The sequence below is a fragment of the Rhincodon typus genome, chromosome 9, assembly GCF_021869965.1.
Source record: "Rhincodon typus isolate 14 chromosome 9, sRhiTyp1.1, whole genome shotgun sequence".
Taxonomy (NCBI): domain Eukaryota; kingdom Metazoa; phylum Chordata; class Chondrichthyes; order Orectolobiformes; family Rhincodontidae; genus Rhincodon; species Rhincodon typus.
In genome coordinates, this window is record NC_063340.1 from 23,816,681 (window position 1) to 23,841,904 (window position 25,224).

General features: G+C 41.6%; 1 protein-coding gene across 1 annotated transcript in view; it reads right to left on the bottom strand.

Annotated features, from left to right (window-relative positions):
• Positions 1-25,224, bottom strand: part of map3k4 (mitogen-activated protein kinase kinase kinase 4) — a 174,450-nt gene that overhangs the window by 85,141 nt on the left and 64,085 nt on the right. The window contains exons 4-6 of the mRNA XM_048600947.1: positions 15,866-16,111; positions 13,447-13,602; positions 12,200-12,357 (exon numbers count right to left, since the gene is read on the bottom strand). Of these exons, the coding sequence (XP_048456904.1) occupies positions 12,200-12,357; positions 13,447-13,602; positions 15,866-16,111 (560 nt within the window). The remainder of the gene's footprint in view (positions 1-12,199; positions 12,358-13,446; positions 13,603-15,865; positions 16,112-25,224) is intronic.

Consider the following 25,224-nt stretch of genomic DNA (forward strand, 5'->3'; position numbering starts at 1 on the left):
CTCATCTTCAAACTAACAAAAACAAAGTTGCTGGAAAAGCTCAGCAGGTCTGGCAGCCTCTGTGAAGGAGAAAACAGAGTTAACGTTTCGGGTCCGGTGACCCTTCCTCAGAACTGATGGTGGCTAGGAAGACGTCAGTTTATATGCAGAAAATAGGGAGGTGGGTGGGGTAGGGAGTAAACAGTAGGATAGAGCCCAAAGAGAGAGAAAGACAGTTGGAGAGACAAAGGAGTTGCTAATGATCAGGCTGGGAGGGTGAACAGTTGTTAATGGGGACATTAATGTTAATGTTAATAGTTAAGGGAGTGTATAATGGCAGGCTATGTGGTAACAAGGCCTGGTGTGTGGGGTGTGGGGTGAGGGGCTGGGACATGCGAGAGTTTAGGCCCTAAAATTACTGAACTCAATATTGAGTCCAGAGGGCTGTAGGGTCCCCAAGCAGAAAATGAGGTGTTGTTCCTCTAGCTTGCATTGGGCTTCACTGGAACACTGTAGCAAGCCAGAGACAGAGATGTTGGCCAGGGAGCAGGGTGGTGCATTGAAGTGGCAGGCAACAGGTAATTCAGGGTCTTTTTTGCGAGCAGAACGTAGATGTTCTGCGAAGCGGTCGCCAAGTCTACGCTTAGTTTCCCCAATGTAGAGGGGACCACATTGTGAGCAGCAAATGCAGTAGACTAGATACTGTGATGTGCAGGTGAAGTGTTGCTTCACATGGAAGGTATGTTTGGGCCCTCAGATACTGGGAGGGAGGAGGTAAATGGGCAGGTGTTGCACCTTCGCCAGTTAGAGGGGAAGGTGCCGTAGGGCTGTGGGGAGATGTTGGGGGTGAAGGAAGTGAGGACCAGGGTGTCCCGGAGGGAACGATCCCTGTGGAAGGCGGACAAGGGAGGGGACAGGAATATGTGTCTGATGGTGGCATCTTGCTGGAGGTGGCAGAAATGGCATCTGATGATCTTCTGGATGTGGATGCTGGTGGGATGATAGGTGAGGATAAGGGGAACCCTATTGCTGTTGCGGGAGGGAAGAGAAGGGGTGAGGGCAGAAGTGCGGTCGATGGGTCGGACCTGGTTGAGGGCCCTGTCGACAACGGAGCTGGGGAATCCTTGGTTGAGGAAGAAGGTGGACATTTCAGAGGCTCCCATGTTGAAGTTGGCCTCATTTGAACATATGCGATGGAGACGGAGAAATTGACAGAATGGGATGGAGTCTTTACAGGAAGTGGGGTGTGAGGAGTATAGTCCAGGTAGCTGTGGGAGTCAGTGGGTTTGTAATGGACATTAGTGGCCAGTCTATCCTCAGAAATGGAAAGAGAAATGTTGAGGAAGGGAAGGGAGGAGTCAGAGATAGACCAGGTGAAAGTGAGGGCAGGGTGGAAATTGGAGGCGAAATTGATGAAGTTTTCCCAATTCCAGACGAGAGGGGCAAGAGCACCAATGATATCATCGATGTAACGGAGAAAGAGTTGTGGGTGGGGGCCCGAATAGGACTGGAACAAGGAATGTTCCACGTACCCCACGAAGAGACGGGCATAACTAGGGCCCATGCGGCCACCCACGGCAACCTCTCTTACCTGTAGAAAATGAGAGCAGTTGTTGAGGGCGAGGACAAGCTCAGCCAAGCGGAGGAGGGTGGTGCTGGGTGAGGATGGTTCAGGTCTTTGCTCCGGGAAGAAGCGGAGAGCCCCAAGACCCGCCTGGTGGGGAATGGACCTGTAAAGGGATTGCACATCCATGGTAAAGAGGTGGTGGCTGGGGCCGGTAAACTGGAAGTTTTGAAACCGGCGTAAGGCGTCAGATGAATCATGGATGTATGTGGGTAGGGATTGGACCGGGGGGAGGAGACAGAGTCAAGGTAGGAAGAGAGGAGTTCTGTGGGGCACGAGCAGGCTGAAACAATGGGTCTGCTTGGACAGTCCTGTTTGTGGATTTTTGGAAGGAGGTAGAAACGAGCTGTGCGGGGTTGGGGGACTATTAGCTTGGAAGTGGAGTAGGGGAGATGAAATGAGATCTGTAACCGTAGTGGATACAATGGCCTGATTTGCCATGGTGGGGTCATGGTCCAGGGGAAGGTAGGAGGAGGTATCTTAGAGCTGGCGCTCAGCCTCTGCAAAGTAGAGGTCAGTACGTCAGACTACAACAGCACCACCCTTATCGGCAGGCTTGATGACAAAGTCAGGGTTAGATCTGAGTGCACAGAGTGCAATCAGTTCGGAGGGAGATAGGTTGGATTTGTTGAGGGGGCAGTGAAATTGAGGCAACTAATGTCACGTCGACAGTTCTCAAATGAAAAGATCGCGTGCAGGTAAAAGGCCAGAGGGAGGGGTCCAGGTAGAGGGAGAGTGTTGGAGTTGGGCAAAGGGGTCTGTGGGACTGGGAGAGGACTCTTGTCCAAAGAAATGGGCATGGAGGCAAAGAGTTTGGCGTGATGTCGTGCCCGAAATTCGTTGAGGTGGAGACACAGAGGGATAAAGCTGAGGCCTTTGCTGAGTACGGAGTACATTTTCAAACTAGGCTGTTTACAACCTTCAATATTGAGTCAATGTTGAGCTCAACACCTTCAAATTGTGAACCTTTGTTTTAGCTTTGCTTGTTACATTCTGTCACCCACTCACCCCTTCCACCACCCGAGTGGGACTGTCTGTTCTTTCCAGTCTAGCAGTTAGACACACCATTGTTCTCTCCGATCACTTAATCTGAACTATCAACATCCTTTGTCCTCCAGCACTCCAACCACCGCCTTCACACCCACTATTGCATAAATGCTGCCCCCCACCCTCCACAATTCACTTCAGCTCTGATGAACAGTCATTTGGACTCAAAATGTTAGCTTGCTTTGTCTCCATGGATGCTGCCTGACCTGCGATGATCTCCAGCATTTTTTTGCATTCAGTTCAGAAGTTTATCTGACTTGTCTCTGATTAAAGTCAATTATGTCAAGACCTTTGGTGCACCCACAACCGAGGACCTCTTGTATTTCCCGCACCTCTGCCCTCTCAGCCCCTCCCGCAACAAAACAAAGACAGAATCCCCCCGGTCCTCACATATCACCCCACTAACCTCCGGATTCAACTTATTATTCTCCACCACCTGCAATCTGACCCCACAACCAAGAGTATATTTCCCTCCCCATCCCTATTTGCCTTTCGTAGGGGCCGCTCTCTCCCTGATTCCCTCGTCTGCTCCACACTCCCTCTATCCCTACCACCCCTGGCACCTTTCCCTGCAACCGCAAGAAGTGCTACACCTGCCCCTACACCTCCCCCCTCACCTCCACTCAAGGCACAAAACAAACCTTCCACATCATACAGATGTTCACCTGCACATCCCCTAATGTGGTCTACTGCATCCGCTGCTCCCGATGTGGCCTCCTCTACATCGGTGAGACCAAGCAGAGGATCGGAGACCGCTTTGTACAGCACCTGTGCTTTGTTCGTGACAAACGACAACACCTTCCAGTTGCAAACCATTTTAACTCCCCCTCCCACTCCCTGGACGACATGTCCATCCTGGGCCTCCTCCAGCGTCACAACAACGCCACCCGGAAGCTGGAGGAACAGCACCTCATATCCCGCCCTGGGAGCCTACAACCCAATGGTCCCATTGTGGACTTTACTAGTTTCAAAATCTCCCCACCCCCAGCCTCATCCCATGACCAACCCTCCCTCTCATCCCCACCTCCTTGACCTGTCTGTCTTCTCTCTAACCTATCCACTTCTCCCACCTCACTGACCAATTCCCACCACTACCTACTTACACTCATCTATCACCTTCCCACCTACCTTCCCCAGCCCCACCCCTCTGTCTATTTATTTTAGAGCTCCCTCCCCCCACCCCCATTTCTGAAGAAGGGTCCCGACCCAAAACATCAGCTTTCCTGTTCCTCTGATGCTGCCTGGCCTGCTGTGTTCCTCTAGCTCCACACGGTGTTATCTCTGACTCCAGCATCAGCAGTTCTTACTATCTCTATAGTGAACTCTTGCTGTGATATAGCTATAGATCAGTATTGATGAATGCATTAAGTGTTAATTGTGTCTACTGCTTCATGGCTCAGGTCAATGAGCTGAAGTAGCTCAGATGACATACAATAATAACAGGTTTTACAAAATACTTTAAAAATCACAGATTTTGACATTTATATTTTATATATTATCTATAATTCACTAAACAATTATTACAGTTGTGTATGTCACAACATTATTTTATTTGCCATGTCATTTCTGTTGGGGTCTGGGGTCATGTTAATTTTTAAGAGTTAAAATTAAAACATATTGGGGTGGCATGATAGCTCAGTGTTTAGCACTACTGCTTCACAACACCAGGGACCCGGATTTGATTCCACCCTCGGGCAACCCCGTGTGGAGTTTACACGCTCTCCATGTGTTTGCGTGGGTTTCTGCCGGGTGCTCCAGTTTCCTCCCACAGTAGATTAGCCATGCTAAATTACCCACATTGTTCAGGGATGTGTAGGTGTATTAACCATGGGAAATGTAGGGTTATAGGGATGGGATAGGGTAGGGGAATGGGATGCTCTTCGGAGGGTCAATGTCGACTCATTGGGCTGAATGGTCTATTTCCACATGCAGAGATTCTATGGATTATATCGGAAAAAATTTGGGAGACTGCTTTAGGTATAGAGGGTGTTGATAAGTCAAGAAGTCCATTAATTATTAGAAAATAAATTACAGTGTTGCTTAAGGATATCATATGAGCCTAGGAGATGGAACACAGTAAATAGGAGCAGAAGCACACCATTCCACCCTTCAAGACACCTATTCAATAAGATAATGGCTGATCCATTTTTGTTTCAAATTTCACATTCCCACCTTTGTCTGACAACCTCTCATTTGTTGCCTACCAAGAATCCATTTTTGCCTTAAAGATATTTAATGATCTAACCTCCATTGCCTTCGAAGGCAGTGTTCCCAAATCAAAAGACCCTTCGAGAGGAAGGAAATTCTGTCCTGTAAGGGCAACCCCTTATTTTAAGAGTGTGTCCACTAGTTCTAGATCCATCCACCAGAGTAAACATCTTTTCCACGTCCAATTTGTCAAGACATTTCAGGATCCTATACACTCCAATAAAGCGATCGCTCACTCTTCTAAACTCCAGCGGAAACAAGCCCAGCCTGTCCAACCTGTCCTCATAAAACAATCCATTCATTTCACGTATCAATCTAGTGAACCTCCTCTGAACCACCTCCAATGCATTTACATTTTTCCTTATAAAATGGGGTCTCGCCAATGCCCTGTATAACTGAAGCATAACATCTTACCTTTTATGTTCAATTCCACTTGTAGTGAAGGGCAGCATCCCATTAGCCTACTTGATTAAGTGCTGTTGCTGCATACTAATCTTTGTCACTTGTGTACTAGAACATCTAAACTGTGCCTCAGAATTCGACAGTCATTCTTCATTTAAGTAATACACTGCTTTTTCATTTCTCTTGCCATTGTGAACTTCACATCTTCTCACATTATAACACAATTTGCAAGAATCAACCTGTCACCATCTGCAACCTCCTTACATCTTATCTATAACACAATTTCCTACCTTTCTTAGCATTGTTAGTGAAATTAACTACTGCTGTGTTCACTCCCCTCATCTAAGTCAGTGATAGAAATTGCAAAATGCGGAGGCACTAGCACAGACTCTATAGAACTCCGCTCATTACATCCTGCTAAAGACTCATTTATGCATGTTTGATTTTCTGCCAGCCAGCCAATCTTCTATCCATGTTAAAAAGTTACCCCCATATAAAATGGTTTTCATTTTCTGCAATAACCTTTGGTGCATCTCCTTATCAGAGACCTTCTTGAAATCCAACTACAGTAGGTATACAGGCTCCCCTTTGTTCACAGTCACGTTATTCCTTCAGTAAATTAATTTATGTAATTTCTCTTTGGCAAAATCATGCTGACTTTTCCTTATTAAATTGAATTTTTTAAAGCATGCAGCTATAACCTCTTTATGACTGCTTCTACCACTTTCCCCACAACTAGGTTATAGATTTGTGTTTTATGCCACCTCTTTTCTTCCTCGAATACAAAATTATATTTGCTATTTTCCAGTCGGAAGGAACTTTTCTTGAACCTAGGGAATTTTGGAAAATTAATACCAATGCAGCTACTGCATCATTAGCAACCTCTTTTAAGATGCTAAGTTGAAGTGCATCTGGACCCGGAGACTTGTCAGCTTGCGTTCCATCAGTTTACTTGTTATCACTTCCAGGGTGATTGTAATTTAACTCAGTTCTCCTCTCCTTTCCGCCTTCTTGTTTACAGTTAGTACTGGAAAGCAGCAAAATTCTTGTTCATTTCTTCTGTCAATTCTGTATTATAAGGTCATAAGAAATAGAAATAGGAGTAGGACATTCAGCCCTTTTAGCCTGCGCCACCATTCAATAGGATCATAGCTAATCCAAAATTTATCACATCTACTTCCTTACCCTTTCCCCATAACCCTTGATTTCTCTACCAGTTATCTATCATTAATTCACAAGTCTTGCTCTCCAGAAGTTAATAATCACTTAACTTACTTATTTTCTTTTCAAAAACCAGAAGCTCTTGCTGCCTTCCTCCAGGATGTAAACTATTGGATTTGTATCATTTAAAGTGATATCTGGGGGTAGTTTGGTGTTTTTAAGTTTATAACCAGTGGGTTTATTTGTGTGTCAGAAGTCAGTAGTACGAATGGACTTTTATTTACTTTACATTGTTTGTGGCTCAGCGTGGTACACAACCATACCTCAAAAAGGTTTGTTAGCGTGTTGTGGAATCTGTGTTTTTCTCTACAGCCTAAAGGAAATCCACGAACAGAGACATTTAGTCTCACTTTTAACTACTGGTAGTATCTTTTAGTCCTGTGAAAACTTTGGAACAGGATGGCTGATTATTGCAGTGCTCCTAAGGATAGTGTGGGTTAGGTCCTGAGTGAAAAGTTAGTGTTGGTTCCAGATGAGATAAAGACCTGAAGAGTAGTCATTTAAGCAAGGTGCAATGAAGCTCAAGTGTATGGCAGCTCAAGGAAGAAGCTGTCACAATTGTTAATTTAACAACTGCAGTCCTACGTGACTTAAAATGACCAAAGTGTTAGACACGGAGATACTGGTGACAGCATTACTCAAATGGTGTTTTGGGTACTACACAATAGCTGTTCTACTTCTTGTCAATTTATGAACGAAGTGCTTTGGGATTAATGGGATCATATTTTTACTAAAAGAAAACATAGAACTATGAATGCTGAAGGCATGAAACATAATAATAAAACAAATTGCTGGAGAAACTCAGCAGATCTGGTATACTGTTGGAGAGAAAGCACTAAACACTTCGAATGGCCCTTCTTCAGACCTGCCGAGTTTCTCCAGCAATTTCTGTTTTAGACTATTTCTTACTTTTATTGTGTGTTTAAAACCTCTCTAAATCTGCAGCAATGTGTGTTTATGTTTCAGTGAGAGACCACTTTGCTAAAACTAAAGTAAATAAAATTATGATTTCTCAGACTGGGTTTCTGACTGGGATCTAACATTAGTGGGGATTGTAACACCTCTCATACTCTAATTTCTTCTTCCTAAACCAACTTTTAAGTCATTCCGTTGTTTATACACTTTACATTCTGACCAATCATCTGACATGTCACTCACCTTTGAGCAGTTAAATGTTTCCCTAACTTTTTGTTAACCACATACAGTGGGTCTGTCCTTTCGAGCTTTTCTTCATGATAGGAATAAACTTATACTGAAATATCCCCTCAAACGTCTGCTAATACATTTCTACTGATCTATCCCCTAGCCTAGTATGCCAGTTCAAGCTCAGCTTTCACGTCCACACAGGTGCCCTTATTTACGTTTAAGCTACAATTCTTGGACCTAATCTTTAAGACTGGATGTAATATTATATCATATCGTGATAACAGCTATCTAGGGGTGCCAGTTCTGAGGTCTTTTTTAATCCTGATAAGGATAAAACTACATATTGGGAGCGATTCAGGAAATACTTTGTGGAGAAAATGGTATTGCTGTAAACAACATGCTATTTGATTAGCCAATGATAAAAGCTCATGACTGAGATACAACAGCATTTCAAGATTACAATTTTATTTTCAATGAGTACTAATAAGTCACATAGATATGATAGATATTTGATCAGCTTGGAATAATAAACCTCTGATCTAAAGGTTCTGTGGTAGAGGTATGTTTGAAATCAACTCCCTTGGGTTGAAAGCATGGGGAAAGAGGAGGAAGGATATTAGAAATGCTTTAACACACAGCCAAAAATCATATGACACCAGGTTATAATCCAACAGGTTTATTTGAAATCACAAGCTTTTGGAGTGTAGCCCCTTCGTCAGGTGCAGTGAGAGGAAAGCACACAGACACAGTTTATAGGCAGAGAAATCAAAAGATCATACAACTGGTGGGAGTGGAGTGAACAAACCTAAAATGGCTGGCTGATTACATCGTGTTGAATCTTTAATCATTCATACCTTCCTGCGTTCTAGAAATTGCAGAAGCAGGATATGGAGAACTCTGTTAGAAAGGAGACGCAAGTTTCAATTGATTAAGATGCAAATTCCAGAATCTGTTTCAAATCACTGCCTTGAGATAATTAAAGGTTTCATCAGCGTCTGCCTAACTTTCCAAAGTTCAAGCCGGCAGAGTGATAGGAATCTACAAAAGGTGACATCTCAGGTCAGACACTGAATTGTAGGGGAGGCCTTGTTCAGAATTTGTCTCAGGAATTTTAACCTGGAATCAGGCCAGTTTTATTCCAAAAGCAAGAATTTATAAAATGCTACACTGACTAACTATGACTACAATTTGTGCGTTTCTTGAACAAAATTGAATGTATCTGCAAATAAACAAACATCTTGGATGGAACACTTGGACGTCCCATCGTATCAGGTAATGGGACGTTGCATGAGAGCCCCTCTAGCTATGTCGAGGGCATCTTGAAGCCCACTGTATAAGGAACTCCCAGCTTCTCTCGCTTCACTCCAGATTTCTTGCAGAAACTCAGCATGCACCAACTCACCAGTCAAACAAGGAACATTCCTCATCACAATGGTCATTTTCGCACTCTACAACAGCACTGCCTATGACAATGGCATCGCTGCAACAGCCTCAGTACTCAATACCAACAAATTTCCAGAAGTCATCCTACAACTCATCCACTTTATCCTTGACCACAACATCTTCACCTTCAACAATCAGTTCTTTATCCAGACACTCGTAACAGTCAATATGCCAACATTTTCATGCACAAGTTTGAGAAAGATTTCTTTGCTGCGCAGGACCTCCAACCAACGCTATATACCTGATACACTGGCGACATTTTCTTCATGGCAAGGAATCACTAAGACAACTACATAGTGAAATCAACAAGTTTCGTCCCACCAGACTTACCATGGACTACTCTTCAGAATCAGTCTCATTCTTGGACACAGGCACCTCCATAATGCACAGAGACCTCAGTACCTCACTCTACAAGCCCACGGATAACCTCACGATGCTGCACTTCTCTAGCTTCCACCCTAAACATATTAAAAAAGCCAACCACGACAAACAAGCCCTATGCATACGCAGGATCTCCTCGGATGAGGAGTAACGCAATGGACACCTGAAGGTTTTGAAGTACACCCTCATAAGAATGGACACAATGTTCAACTCCTAGATCGCCAGTTCCGAAGTGCCACAGCGAAAAACCGAAACAATCTCCTCAGAAGACAGACACAGGATATGACCGATAGAGTACCCTTCACTGTACAGTACTTCCTCAGAGCAGAAAAACTACGCCGTGTTCTTTGCAGCCTTCAAGATGTCATCAATGACAATGAGCATCTCGCCAATATCTTCCCTCCGTCTCCACTTCTCGCCTTCAAACAACTGCCAAATCTTAGTACACTGTTGTTTGCAGCAAACTACCCAGCCCTCAGGACAACATCGACTGCAACACTACATAACTCTGCCAAGGCAGCCTCTACAAGATATGTCAGATTATCGATATGGATACTATCACTACATGTGGGAACATCACCCACCAACACGGCAGATCCGTGACTCAGCCAATGTCGTCTCTCTCATACACTGCAGGCAAGAATGCCCCGAGGCATGGTATATTGGCGAGACCATGCAGATACTATGACAACAGATGAATGGACACTGCAATAATTGCTGGACAGCAGTGTTCCCTCCCAGTCATGGAACACTTCAGCGGTTAAGGGCATTCAGCCTCTGATCTTCGGATAAGCATCCACCAAGGCAGACTTTGAGATACGCAACAACGCGGAATCACCGAGCAGAGACGAATAGCCAAGTTTCGTACCCACAAAGATGGCCTCAGCTGTGATATTGGGTTCAGGCTGCGCTACAGGTGACCCTACCACATCTGTAAAATCTTCCTTACCTGTCTTGTTTTGACAGTATCACCATGATAAATTGTTATGATCTCTCTACCTTAATTAGTTTATACAATTTTCCATTACTTATTACACGCTGTCACACTCACACAAAGACCCTCTCTCTCTCATATATAAACTTATGGGGTGAATCATTTCATCCAAGATGTTTGTTCATTTGCAGATACATTCTATTTTGTTCAAGAAACACACAATTTGTAGTCATAGTCAGTGTCGCATTTTAGAAATTCCTGCTTTCGGAATAAAACCAGCCTGATTCCAGGTTAAAACTCAGACAAATTCTGAACAAGGCCTCACGCCTACAATTCAGTGTCTGACCTGTTTGAAGTTTGGAAAGTTAGGCAGACACTGATGAAACCTTTAATTATCTCAGGGCACTGATCTGAAACAGTTTCTGGAATTTGCATCTTAATCAATTGAAACTTACGTCTCCTTTCTAACAGAGTTCTCCATATCCTGCTTCTGCAATTTCTAGGATGCAAGAAGTATTGAATGATTAAAGATTCAACACGATGTAATCAGCCAGCCATTTTAGGTTTGTTCACTCCACACCCACCAGTTGTATGATCCTGTTATCTCTGCCCTTCATCCTGTGCCTACAAACTCTGTGTCTGTGTGCTTTCCTCTTACTGCACCTGACGAAGGGGCTACACTCCAAAAGCCTGTGATTTCAAATAAACCTGTTGGACTATAGCCTGGGTGTCATGTGATTTTTGTCTCTGTCCACCCCAGTCCAACACCAGCACCTCTACATCATGGTCAACACATGGCAGCTTACTAGTTTCTGATTGCAGGGGTAGACAGTTCAACACCTCCCCCCAAGCATGAATTTTGTGGAGTTAGGTTCCTTTGGCAAGTAAAGTTCAAGGACTTTAAGGGAGTGTGGTGGCTTAGTGGTTGGCACTGCTGCCTCACAGCACCAGGGACCCAAGTACAATTCCACGCTCGGGTGACTATCTGTATGGAGTTTGCACATACTCCCAGTGTCTGCGTGGGTTTCTGCCGGGATCTCCAGTTTCCTCCCACAGTCCAAAGATGTGCAGGCTAGATGGATTGGCCAGGCTAAATTGTCTGTAGTGTCTGGGGATGTGCAAACTAGGTGAATTAGCCATGGTAAATGCAGGGTTACAGCGATGGGGCAAGGGGCTGCGTCTGGGTAGGCTGTTGCTCAGAGTGATGCGGACTTGATAACTGAATGGCCTCTTTCCACACTATAGGGATTCTATGTACTCTATGTGATGCTTAGAGGAGTGAACCTCAAGGGATCCCAGGTAACATAGATATGTGGTTTCAAGCTTACATTCAGACACAAAAGGCTAAATTCATGAGGATTTGAAACAAAATTGGAAGACTTGTGCTGGAGGAAAAACCTCTACTAAACGAGCCCTTGCCACTGAAGGCAGCTCCAGGGTTAAAAAGGTACTAGACTGGTAAAATAAAAAGAATGGTATACCTTCAGGACAGAGGAAAAAATTTTGGAGTGGGTCCTGGAAAATTGAAGGGGCACGACCACTTAAAAGGGGCAGTGCAAACTGCACTTGTGATGTTGAATTTTTGATTATGTTAAAAGTAAAAACAGAAGTATAAGTGAAACGGAAAATTCTGTTGTCACTTATGTACAAGTTCCGTAAAATAGTAACGTTTAGTCAATAGTGCTTTTAATCTGGATCACAAAACCTTAAAATGTGAAAATCTTGCACTGCCATCTATTCAGCTGTCAACTAGATAACATTTTTTAAAAAAAAAAAACAACTTTTTACAGTAATTGTAATAACAAAGATCCTACCAGAAGAGTTTTCCTGCTTGGGCCTCTCCTCCTCGTATGCAGGGCGTTATTTCTTTGGTAAAGTTCCATTCTATTTCAAGAAGGTTCTTCAGACTGTGGGAAGCTTGGGGTAAATGCTGCAGCATCTGTATCCAACTCCGCATATAATCAAAATAAACCTGTAATGACCAAGGAAACTTGTGCACGGCACTGGAAAAAAAAGTTCTGACACAGAAAGCAGACTATCCAAACTTTACAAGGCATATCTTAGCACTGTGGACCAGTACACTCATATTCCTGTCTGCCCCAGGAGGTACACTCCATGTAGTATTGCTTTTGCTGCAATAGAACTATACAACAACATAGTTACTAGCTCCAAGCTATGTTATGTATACACTGCCGATGAGGACACTGCGAAATAAACAATTTAAAGACCTAAGTTATAATAAGTTATCAAAGGAGAAGAAAAATTATAAGTGAACACCAATGCCTGTTAGTCTTGGAAACAGAACTGCCTGTCATGCAGAACACACTCAAACACACAGTTCCACCATAACACGTCATCATGGTGGGGATTGAAAGGAGGAGGGGGTGCACTTTAAGTCATGTCATCTCACAACTTTACTAATAATGAACATCATAAGGAGATATTAGAACACAAATTTCAATAAAGATGATTTTAAAGGGAATCTTAAAAAAGGTGAGAGATAGAGAAGTGGAAGACTAGGGACTGAATTCCAGAGTCCAAACAGCTGTAGATGCAGTTGTCTATTGTGTAGTGATTGAAATCACAACGTAGAAAGGTGGTGATACATCATTTCTAATAACTTAGGCATTTATAATTCATATGACAAAAATAACTGTAGATAAAAATTTACATAAATCACTACTACAAGATTAATACTATGCAGTCATAAAAGCCAGATACTTAAACTATACTAACATTAACAATGCATAGCTTGAAGTAAAGCAAAAACTGATCAAACCTTTAGAAAGGAAAAGAAATGATGGAAGGGGCAGTTTGACATGGTATCAGTGTGAAATCTTTATAAACAAGATTATGATTTACATCACTAATCAAAAGGCATTAAAGTAAATTTAAATTGAGTTAGTCAGTTTCTCTGTTGCTGTCATTATGGAATCCATTTTCAGGCACGACAACAGTAACAGAATGCATTTCCGAATATTTTTTGACCAGGTTATTAAAACAGGAAAAAAAAAACCCAGTTTAACTCATTATTTATCAAAATCATTACCTATATACTCACAATCAACATTTTATGTAGATCTTCCTCGAATTCATCGATATTGCTATTAACTTTCTGCTGTCGCTGGAATTCATCCATGATCCCATGCAACATGAATTGATAATACTGCTTCATAAGGAGACCACCCTTCAGCACTTCCTTGCACTCTCTGACCAACTGTAATACAAATAACCGTTATATGCAGAATTTAGAAACATTTACTGAGAAGTCCAAATACATAAGAGTTCTTTGACAAGGTCAACATGTAATAAGTCATTACCGGCTTTAAAATTTCCATTTGAGTCAACACGAAAATTTGCTTTATTCTGAATTAGCTGATTTCAAGCAGGTTGATGTTAGGGCACCATAAATCGATATCAAGTCCAATGCACAAGCATAGGTAATATCAATCAGGACGTTGAACTTTTATCATTAAAAATAAAGAGACTCCTGCTAGCTGTATGAAAGTCAAGGTGACATCAGGATTAGCTTGGCCATCAAACCTCCCTTATAACTTAAAACCTGATGACATGTACACAGAGTGCTGTCACTTGAGCAAGGAGCCAAACGAAAACTGGCGTCCATTGAATGATATTTCAACAAAACATCAACAAGAGGAAGAGGACAGGAAGGGATAAAATTGGTGAAAACAATGATCTAATATCATTTGGTAAAAGGCAATATACCGCAGATGCTGGAGACTTGAAATAAAATCAAAGCACTGGAAAAAATCAGGTCGGACAGCATCCGTGGAGAGATAGAGAGAGAACCCTTCCCTCTGCATAGGTAGCGCCAGGTCTGTTGAGTTTTGCCAGGACTTTCTAAAAGTTAAAATGTAGTTTGACATAGGAGTGAGCACTGCAGGGGCCAATAGGATCTCCGAGGAATTCAATATCAAATCCACATTGTTTTCTAGAATATTATTGCCTGCCGAAACCCTGTGATTGCCATATGAAAACTGACCATAAGTTAGAACAAAGTCTTCTTGCCTGTTAAAACCAGCTTCATTTACAAAATTATTAGTTTCTGATATGAGCTCAACACACTAGCTGCTCAAAATATCTAATTTCTTCACTGTAACTGAATTGCTTTGAAAACAGCTTTCTAGCAAAAACATAAGCCAAGTCTTGTTGGAAAAATGATGCATTAATGTTATTATCGTATGTATCTGTCAAAAGATTCTGGAGGAGACATACCACGAGTTACAGATATCCAGAAGATACTAGTCAATTTATACTATGTTCTCTAAAGCAAGCAACACTCCAACTTGAAGTTTCTCTATGCTTTTTGACAGCTTGCCTTTTTTGGCTATAACTGCACATCAAATTCAATGCAGAACATTTGGGCCTGATCTCAACAGTTCCTTTCAATGACATAATGATCACTATGGTTTTGATCGAGCTCTCAGCCCAGAAAGGAGACAAATTATTCTTAAAAAGATATTGAAAAATTTTTTTTTTTCCCTTTTTCTTTTCCCATATTTCTCTTCTAAGCCAATCCTCTTGGTAGACAACTACCATTAACCCTATCTATACCCTTCATGATTTTATAAATCTCTATATAAGTTACCTCTCAACATCCTACATTCTAGTGAAAAAAGTCACAGCTTATCCACACTTTCTTTATAACTCGAACGTTCCATACCTGGTAACATCCTGGTAAATCTCTTCCGAACCCCCTCTAGCTTAATAATATCCTTCTTATAACAGGGCGACTGATTAGATTCTTAATTCATCAATTTCAATATTCACACACCATCTCCTATTTGTTTTTCATTATTTAACTCACATCGATAAGATTAAAAACATATCTCCATCATTCATCACGGGTCCAAAATCCCTGCTGCCCTTCCTGGATCATTATCAGCTCATGCGTCCAGTGTTATGCAGCCCAAAAAGAAATTTGAGTGGAAGCACAGAAGTCTAATTACATAAAGTGCAAGATGCACCACTCCAATAGATTTACAATCAGAAAACAAAGAGAGTACTGAATCAAGGTAAATACACAGTTTATAGTGAAACTATTTTTAAAAAAACCATTAGTCCATTTACAGCACAGCTTAAACATAATAGTTTCGTTTACTGTAATTTATTTGAACTAATCATACATTTGCACTTTGTTCTATGTTCTGCTCTTGTGACAAGAAGCATTAGCTTACATTCAAAAAATGTCTTTTCTACAAAAATATGGAAAACACCGACAGTTCTAAAAACAGCTTAAATTGTTTTATTTAGAAGGGATAATTCCATGCCAGCAGATACATTAATCATAGTTACAGAGTACTCTAAATAGAAAGTGAACTTTCTACGGAAGTTTGCAGATCAATGCCATTAAAAAAAGAAAATATATGTGAAATCACACAACAAATTCCAAGAGAATTATGAAAGCAGGCACAAAATTTAACTTTTACTCCATGATACAGATTATTCTGATAGGCTACCTGTTTAATGCTGAGCAATGATGGCTCTCCTGCAGGTCTCTGCTCCAACCTCAGTTTCAAGCATTCATGAATAACGTTGAGGAGAACTCGACATAAAACCAAGTAAGCAGGCTGGAAAGATGGGAGTTCCATAGCTTCCAGCTGTTCCCAGGACACAGTACTGCCTTTCTGCTCTTTGCAGGAAGACATGTGAGACAATTCAGGCAGATAGTCATGGCAGCTCAAAGGTTCCGGAACAGCAGAGAACTGTAATATAAACAAAAGAGACTGTAACTTTATAACTGCATGCTTTAACAATGGAGTGAACCTGGTTCAACCTTCAGTTCTGACATAGGAAATCAGTGGACAGTATCTGACCAGTAACAAAATAGCTTTCAAGTATTTCAGCCAACCTATTGAGACATGTTATGATAGATCTCTTTGGTAGATGGGACTGGAATCAAGACCTCCTGATCCAGAAGCAGGACCACACCCTCTACACCACAAGATGACATACAAATGGTATCTGCCATTGTATCTGTTTAACTACTATCCCGGATGTACCTATTCTCCCTTCTCTTTGAAGGAGTGATAAGTAGATTTATACAAATTTCAAGAAATTAGCAATAATTTAACTAACAATTTGCCTTTGCCCTGATTAATTTCCAAATGGAAGGTAAATCAAGTCATTGCATGTACATTGTAACTTATCTTATAGGAATTCCCCACCTACTTACTTACCATTGGGTAAACACACTAAACCCAAGAAGGGATAACATTAGTGACAAAGTTGGTGTACATTCCCTCAATAAAATTACAGTCTTTACATATAAAATTCTAAAGCAAATTTTAAGCTATTCCACATTTTACGATACATTTTTAGACCAAAAAAAAATCTACAGCAGACCAATCAGGCCATCAAGTGCCACTTCAGTCACCATCCCACTCGAGGAATACCCTAGCTACAATTAGAATCAGTTCACACAGTAGCACTCTATCAAAGTCCCCTTTCTCCAACCTTTCCAGTTCATATAATTCTAGCCATTATCTAAACCCCACTAACTGTTCACCTCTGCATCTAATGCCATCTTCTTCCTTGTCCACCACTGCTTTTCTCACTGTCCTCCTCCCCTCCAAAGCCACACAGTAGTTTCTGCTCTCTCCTTGCTCACCCTCACTTACTTTTCTCTTACCCCTTCTACTTTATCACTATCTGGCTAGATTGCCGTCATTATTAGATCTGTTCCCGTGCCTTCAAGAAGCTGACTTTCATATGCTGTTTATGACATTTGCAGTTAACATTACAGCTATTTTCAGAAAAACACCCAATTCATTTCATTGAACAAGTTCTAGTTAATTAAAGATCCAAGTCCTGACAATTGTCAAAACAAAGTTTTTACAGACTGCATTTTTTCCTTACGACAACAAAACGTCTGGCGAAAACAAGACAGTTAAAATTCATTACAACCGGGGAAATTGGAAATTCACTACAACCGGGGAAGTTCAGGGAGATGATCCAAATTCTAACTCAATAGATGCCTTGTAAATTAGCCTTTGAGGTTCAGTTTGTCTAAATTATCAAATACATTTTGCAATCTTTTAAAAACAAACAATTGTTCAAGGCTGCATCTCAGTTGTAAAGCAACCATGAACTCTGCCAGCCTAAGACAAGGTATCCAAAGTGGCTTTCCAAGCAAGGACAGAAAATGCTGGCTGGCAGTACTCAGCAGATAAGACAACAGCTGGGGACAGAAAAGCAGAGTTATTGTTAAGATCGACAATCCTTTATCAGTCCTGAAGGCCCTAGAGCCAAAGTACACAACAGAACAAAAAGACATTACCAAATGCTGCAAATAATAAAGCAAACACCAATATTATCCCATCAACATTAGTTGGCATTAGCAAACACGTGATACACGACTGAAACAAAGATGTTTGTTCTCAACAGTTTTTCATATCGGATCTTTCAATAACAATACCAAGAACTTTAGCTTAACTCAGAGTATCAATTTATATCACATTTTGCATGGAGTGCACAATAATGATATCTCACGTCTTGGACACTGAATGACAGGTGGTAGATTATCATAACAGAAGTTGAATTTCAATTAGTTTTAACAGTCTGTTATTATTCTTCCTCAATTACCCTCAAGATGTTTAATGAGCCATCTTAAAGAGCTCCAGTCCATGTGGTATAGGTACATCTGCAGTTCTGTTAAGGGAAGGAGCTCCAGGATTTTCACCTTGTGACAATGTACGAATGGTGATAAATTTTCAAATCAGGACTCGGAGGGAAACCCACGGCTGGTGCTGTTCGTATACACCTGCTACCTCTACTGGGCGACAGATTTAACATCTGAAAGAAGGAGCCTTGGCAAATACTTATGGTGCAATTTGTAAATAGTATGTTTGGTACAGAATGTTGCAGGTTGAGGAAATGTGTGTTAAAGGCAGTGGATGGGTTGCCAATCAAGTAGGCTACTTTGTCCTCGACAGTGCTGAGTCTCTCAGGTGTAGAAATACACCCATCCAAGTAACTGATATTCCATAACATTCCTGACTCGAATCTTGTAGATGGTGGAAAGATTTGGGACAGTCAGGAAACAAGTTACCTGCATTAGATTTGCTATGTCTGAACTGCTCTTGTATCCAGAGCACTTGTGTGGTCAATCCAACTAAGCTTCTGATCAATACTGATACCTAGGATGTTGAGGCTGGAGGTGTCAATAATTTAAGTACCACTGAATTTTGTGGGGATGGGGAATGGGTAGACGCTCATTAGCTGGAGGTGGGGATTGCTTAGAACCTTTTGTGGTGCACAGCTTACTTGCATAGACTGCTTCAGTATCTTAGAAGTTATGCCTGATACTGGCCAACATCTATCATGTTCCTGGTAGGAGTGAGAATCAGCGAACATCTGTTACTGACTAAGAGCTACTTAACAGCACTGTTGATGACGCCTTTCATTGCTTTTACGATTGACAGCAGAGTCTTCCTTTATCTCAAAAGTAGGTGCCACTATATGGCAGAATCACACACATTACACTCTTGTTCAAAACAAAAGCTGTGACAGCAAGCCAAGCAACTACAAGCCAGTCAGTTCAACCATGCTGGTGGGGAACCTCCTAGAAATGATATTTAATGACAAAATTAGTCATCACATGGGAAAATGTAAATTAATTAAAGTAACATTGCACTGATCCGTTCAGGGAAAATGCTCCTTTAACGGACTACACGGAGGCTTTGATAAGGTAATAGAGAGGATCAACAGAAGTAATTATTCTAATGTCATATACATGCAGTTCCAGAATTGCCACACAGACTGATCAGCAAAGTTGGAAGTCCTGGAATAATAAGGACAGCAGCAAAACAGACACAAGATAGTCCAATATTCGGTTTCCTATCACTCAGTCAATGAGGAGTGCAGAAACACATGCTAGGAGCAGCACCAGGCATATAGTGCATCTTTGCTGCTGGCTGAAGAGCGCAATTCTGGTAATGTGCGGATTCTGGCAAGTGTAATGAAGTTATTTTCAGCGTTAGTCTGTTGGCAAACTGCTATAGGCACTGGTCATTATGGTGTGCACTAGTGTACAGCAGGTGTTGTCATTTTCCTGTCATCAGCTACTGACTCCCAAGTGTGATAATCTATGTCAAAGGCAATTCATTTCACTCTTGCAAACATCCCTGAAGTGGATCTCTGGGTATCCAACTGATCACCTGACCCTACCAACTTTCACTCAACAAAAAGTTTTTGAATGTGTGACGGTCTTCGCCTGTCAAGTTGTCATGGAAGTAGATGACCATACTGATAAGCTTTGTTGATCTTATTTTCCCCAGAATCTTGTAAACTCCTTCCTTGTGAAGAGTGTCAAAATGCCTTCTTGAGACCCGTGAGAACTCAAGTGCTATGTCCTGTTCCTTAAACTTCTTTTACAGCTGGTATATAGACAACATTTGTGCTCATCATGAATCTGCGGCAAGGACTGCAAGTTAAGGAGCAAGTACAACCTTAGGAATAAACCTTCTCCATAATACTAAGGAGATAGATGCCGTATTTTGTTGCAGTTTTCTGCAATCTTCCTGTATAGCAAAATGATTTAGCATCATACATCTCTTATGGAATGACAGGGCACAGCAAAAGTGGTCAAGGTCATAAAGGTATGGCAATTGATGGAACTCCCTGACTTGAGCAGTTTGTCCGGGATTCCATCCTTACACTTGCCTGCTTGTTAAGAACTGTATGCCCTCTTCCAGTCAGGCGATCTAACTCATTCATGACAGGACATTGTGCAAGAGCTTCAAGCATGGTCTCTGATATATCCATCACACCAGAAATACAGTTCACAGAAATATCTATTTACTTCTGTCTGAAAGCATTTCACCATCTGCAAACTTTAGAGTGGCAGCTTTAGTTACAACAAGACCAAACATCCTCAACTTCTTTCTACAAATTTTGTAGCTTTGCACTATTGAAGACATCTGGATTTCTTGAAATAAGTTGATCCAGTTTATGTTGGCAATATCTCCATATCTTTCACCTGGAAAGTATCTTCCAGACTTCTGCTGAATTTATGAAGTGCATCATGGAGGATGTTCTTGAGTAGGTCTCCAGTCTTTGTTATTTTGCATTTACCAAAAGATGTTCCAAAGCTGATGGAGTTTAACAACTTCAAATCCAGCCTCAGCAGTTTCTGGTATATCTCGGATGGGAAGAAATCATTCTAGCAACAGGGCAAAGTGCCAATTTCTGATAGTTACTTGTGCAAGGGATGCTGATGTGTGCCAGGCCATCGTTTTTGGAACTGTAAAACTTTGGAGGTACACCCACACACTGCTGCTGGCAAGAGTGTGGTCAGTGTCACAATCTGCACTATGCTAGATGCCATATGGAGAACATGCCTTCTCATGCCGGCAAAATGAACAATCCTTGAATGATGCCATGTAACCTTATGCCAACGTCTGTCATGAAAGAAAGTGTTGGTGGCAGAGTTCATTCAGGGCAGAAAGCTCAAGAAGATATTACCCATTATTACAGAGTAATACAGAAAGGAAACAGACCCTTCGGTCCAACTTGTCCATGCCAATGAGACATCCCAATCTGGCCTAGTCCCATTTGCTAGCAATGGGATCATATCCCTTCACATACAAATTTAAAAGGCATCTGGATGGGTAATTATACCAGCCTCCACCACTTCCCTCTGGCACCTTGTTTCATACACACACCACTTTCTGCATGAGAAAGTTACCCCTCAGGTCCTTTTTAAAATCTTTCCCCTCTCACCTTAAACCTATGCCCTCCAGTTTTGGACTCACCATCCTAAGAACAAAAAAAAACCCTGGCTATTCATTCACTCTATCCATGCCCATCATGATTTTATAAACCTCCATAAGGTCACCTCTCACCCTCCAACGCTCCAAGAAAAAGAACTCCAGCCTGTTCAGCTTCCTCTTATAAACTCAAACCTTCCAGTCCCAGCAACATCCTTGTAAATCTTTTCTGCACCCTCTCAAGTTTAACAATATTCTTCCTATTATTGTTGACTTTGTTCACTCAATGATGACTAAGAAGCAAAGGCCAGGAATACACCACTAAAATTACCCAGGATAAATAGCCTCTTGCCATTTGAAATGTCCCTCAAAACAATGCCTCAAAGTGATAGAGGGACAGAAATGAAAAGCAGAGAAGTTATAACAACTCTAAGATTATTGTGAACTGTTTGCATCTCCATATCGTAAAAAGGAAATAGAAGTACTGGAAATAATGCAAAGAGATTTACGGGAATATTAAAACTGTAAATTATACCTATCAGGAAAATCTGAACATGCTGGCACTCTTTCGGAACACAGAATACCAAAGGATGGGCTGTTAGAAAAAGGTCTTCAAGACAATGAGAAGTTTTAAAAGTAACAGACATTTCTATTTGTGGAGGTATCCATAATTAGGTGCCATTAACATAAGCTCTGTACTAATAAATCCAAGAGAGAATGAGGAAGAAATTTCCCAGTGAGTGGTTACAACATGGAACTTGCAACCACTCACTGAGGTGAGCAGTATACATGTACTCAAGAGTTGCTAAAAACTTAAAGGAGAAAAGATTAGGATACAGTGATGGGTTGGATGAAGAGGAGTGGGAGAAGGCTTGTGTGCAGTATAAACAAGAGTATGGACCTGCAGAATCAAATGGCCCATTTATGTAATAAAATTATGTTAACATGACAAAGACATGATTTTTCTTTATAGTGTAGGACGTGGGCATTGCTGGCAGGCCAGCATTAATTGCCCATCCCTAGTTGGCCTTCAGAAGCTGCTGGTGAGCTGCCTTCTTGAAACTCTGCAGTTCACATGCTGTCAGCAGACCCACAATACTGTTAGGGAGAGGGTCCCTGGATTTTGACCCTGCAACAGTGAAAAAAAAGCAGCAATATATTTCCGAGTCAGGATGGCAAGTGGCTCGGAGGGGAACTTGCAAGTAGTGGTGTTCCTATGTATCTTCTGCCATTTTCCTTCTAGATGGAAGTGGTCATGGATTTGGAAGGTGTAAGGGGGTCTTTGGTGAATTTCTGTCTTGCATCTTATGAATATTACACATGGTTGCTACTGAGTGTCAGTGGAGGAGGGAGTGGATGCTTGTGGTTATTATGGCGCCAATCAAACGGGCTGATTGGTCCTGGATGTTGTCAATCTTCTTGAGTGTTGTTGGAGCTGTGCTCATCCAGGCAAATGGAGAGAATTCTATCACACTCCTGACTTGTGCCTTTTAGGCTTTTGGCGCGTCAGGCAGGCGAGTTATACATTGCAGTCTTCCTAGCCTCTGAGCTGCTTTTGTAGCCACTGTTCATATAGCAGGGCCAGTTAAGTTTCTGGTCAATGGTAATCCCTAGGATGTCGACAGTGGGCCATTCAATGGTGGTAACAGCATTGAATGTCGCAGAGTGATGGTTAGATTGTCTTTTATTGGACATGGTCATTGCTGGCATTTGTGCAGCATGAACTTGTCAGCCCAAACCTGGACATTGTCCAGATTTTGTTGTATATGAACATGATCTGCTTCAGTGTCCGAGAAGTTGGGAATAGTGCAAAACATTCCAACTTCTGACATTATGATGGAGGGAAGGTCATTGATAAAGTAGAAGATAGTGGGTCTAGGACACAATACTGACAGGCTCCTGCACAGATGTCCCAGAGCTGAGATGTCTAACCTCCAAAAACCACAACCATCTTCCTATGCGCCACGTATGACTCCAACCAACGTGCGTTTGACCCCAGATTCCCACTGACTCCAGTTTTGCTAGGACTCTTTGGTTCCACACTTGGTCAAATGACATTTTGATGTCATTCTCATCTCCCTTCCGGAATTCAGCTCCTTTTCCATGTTTGAATCAAGGCTGTGATGAAGTCAAGAGCTGAGTGGCTCTAGCAGAACCCAATCCAGGTGTCACTGAGTAGGTTATTGCTAAGCAGAAGCCGTTTGATGACCCCTACCAACACTTTACTAATGATCAAGAGCAGACTGAAGGTGCAGTAACTGGCTAGGTTGGATTTGTCCTGCTTTTTGTGTACAAGACACACATTGGCAATTTTCCACATCGTCGGGGAGATGCCAGCATTGTAGCTGTACTGGAGTAGCTTGGTTAGGGGTGTAGCAAGTTCTGGAGCACAAGTTTTCAGTGCTGTTGCCAGAGTGTCAACAAAATAGATTCTCTTCAGAAAATGCAGAACTCTCATCTTAAAATCATAAGACTTTTACTTGGCCTACATTACAACCTGGAATGCAGGGCAAACTACCTAAGGAATGCTACTATAATGTATTTTATGGTTGTACAGCTGATATGACAATTTTAAAAATAATTCAAGAGGTGGAAGTGAAATCTAAAGAATTTGCAATCATTTTTATTTTCATAAATCATATCCACCCCAAGACTGCATTCTTTATTTCTCAAGCATACAAAAAATGAAATAAATTAGAAGTTTTAATCCAAATAAAAAAGTAATTGACATTTTAAATTAGAATGCAAATTACACCTATACCAGTTTCTCTGCAATTCCTAAGTCTATCATTTTAATATCAGCAACACCATTACATTTTTTGCACATATGGGTATTTGGCAGGCAAACTTTTTTTTAACCACAAGCCTGAAAACTGCAATGTACGAATTTTACACTGGAAGTGCCAAGGGACCATTTGTGCCCCAAATTTGCTGATATAAAGCTAAAGTGGGAATATTATATATGGGGAGGCAATGGTAATGTCCCTGGTAATCCAGAATGGTAGGCTAATGCTCTGTGGACTTGTTCAAATTCCACAATGGCAGGTGCTGAAATAGGAATTCAATGAAAACTAATGGAAAGCTAGCCTAATGGTGACCGCATAATCATTGTCACACTAAATTCCATTCGGGCATCAGTAGCCAGTCTACAATAGTTGGTATTCCAGTAAAGCCTCTAACTCCTCATCCTTATTTCCCAAGTCCTCCACAGCTTTATCCTTTCCTATCTCAAACTTCTTCTAGTCCTATAATTATCTAAAATTTTGCTCCTCCAATCCTGATGGCTTGCGCACACGAAATCTTCATTGTTCGATCACTGGCAGAAATTCCCTCAGCTGCCTGGACTGTGGGATCTGGATCATCACTAAAAGTTATCTACCTCTTTCTTCTCCATTAAGATCCAGGTAGTTCTGCTATTACAAGTTTTTCATCAATGCGAATTGGCGCTAACACAATTGACAAATCAGTGAACACTGTTTGCATAAGGTGGGCTTTCTGCTGTACAGATTTAGCGATTTTCTGCAGTGATTTTCTATGGCACGATTCTCTATAGTGAGAGGTCCCACGGGAACGTGGCTATCACGTTATACCAAAACTATCTGCATTCCTCAAAATCGACATTAGCATCTGTTTTTGCAACATATATGTTAGTGCTTTAGTGTCTTGGCAACACCCCGGTGACATGCCTTAGGATGTTTCACACTCAGTTAGTGCCTTTCAAGTTATTGTTTCCCTACTCATGTTTGACTTCTAAACTCAATTTGTGTCATTACCATCTCTTTTGCCAACGTTATCCTTTACTGTATTTAATCATCCTCGCCCTATCACAGGCTGTCCTTTACTTCTTATTCACTCTTCCCAGTACACTCCCCGAGTCTGCTCTTCCTGAAAACCTGTTAAATTACTGATGTCTTCTAGTTCTCATAAAAGTTCATCAACCTGAAATGCTAACTTCTTCCTCTCTATGGATGCTGTTTGGCAAACTAATACTGTCAACATTTTATATTTTTACTTTCATACCACTCATTGTCTGTATTTTTCTGATAGGTGAGAATTTTACCATTCAATATTAGTTAAAAGGTATTAAACAACATGTCACAAAAGGCAAA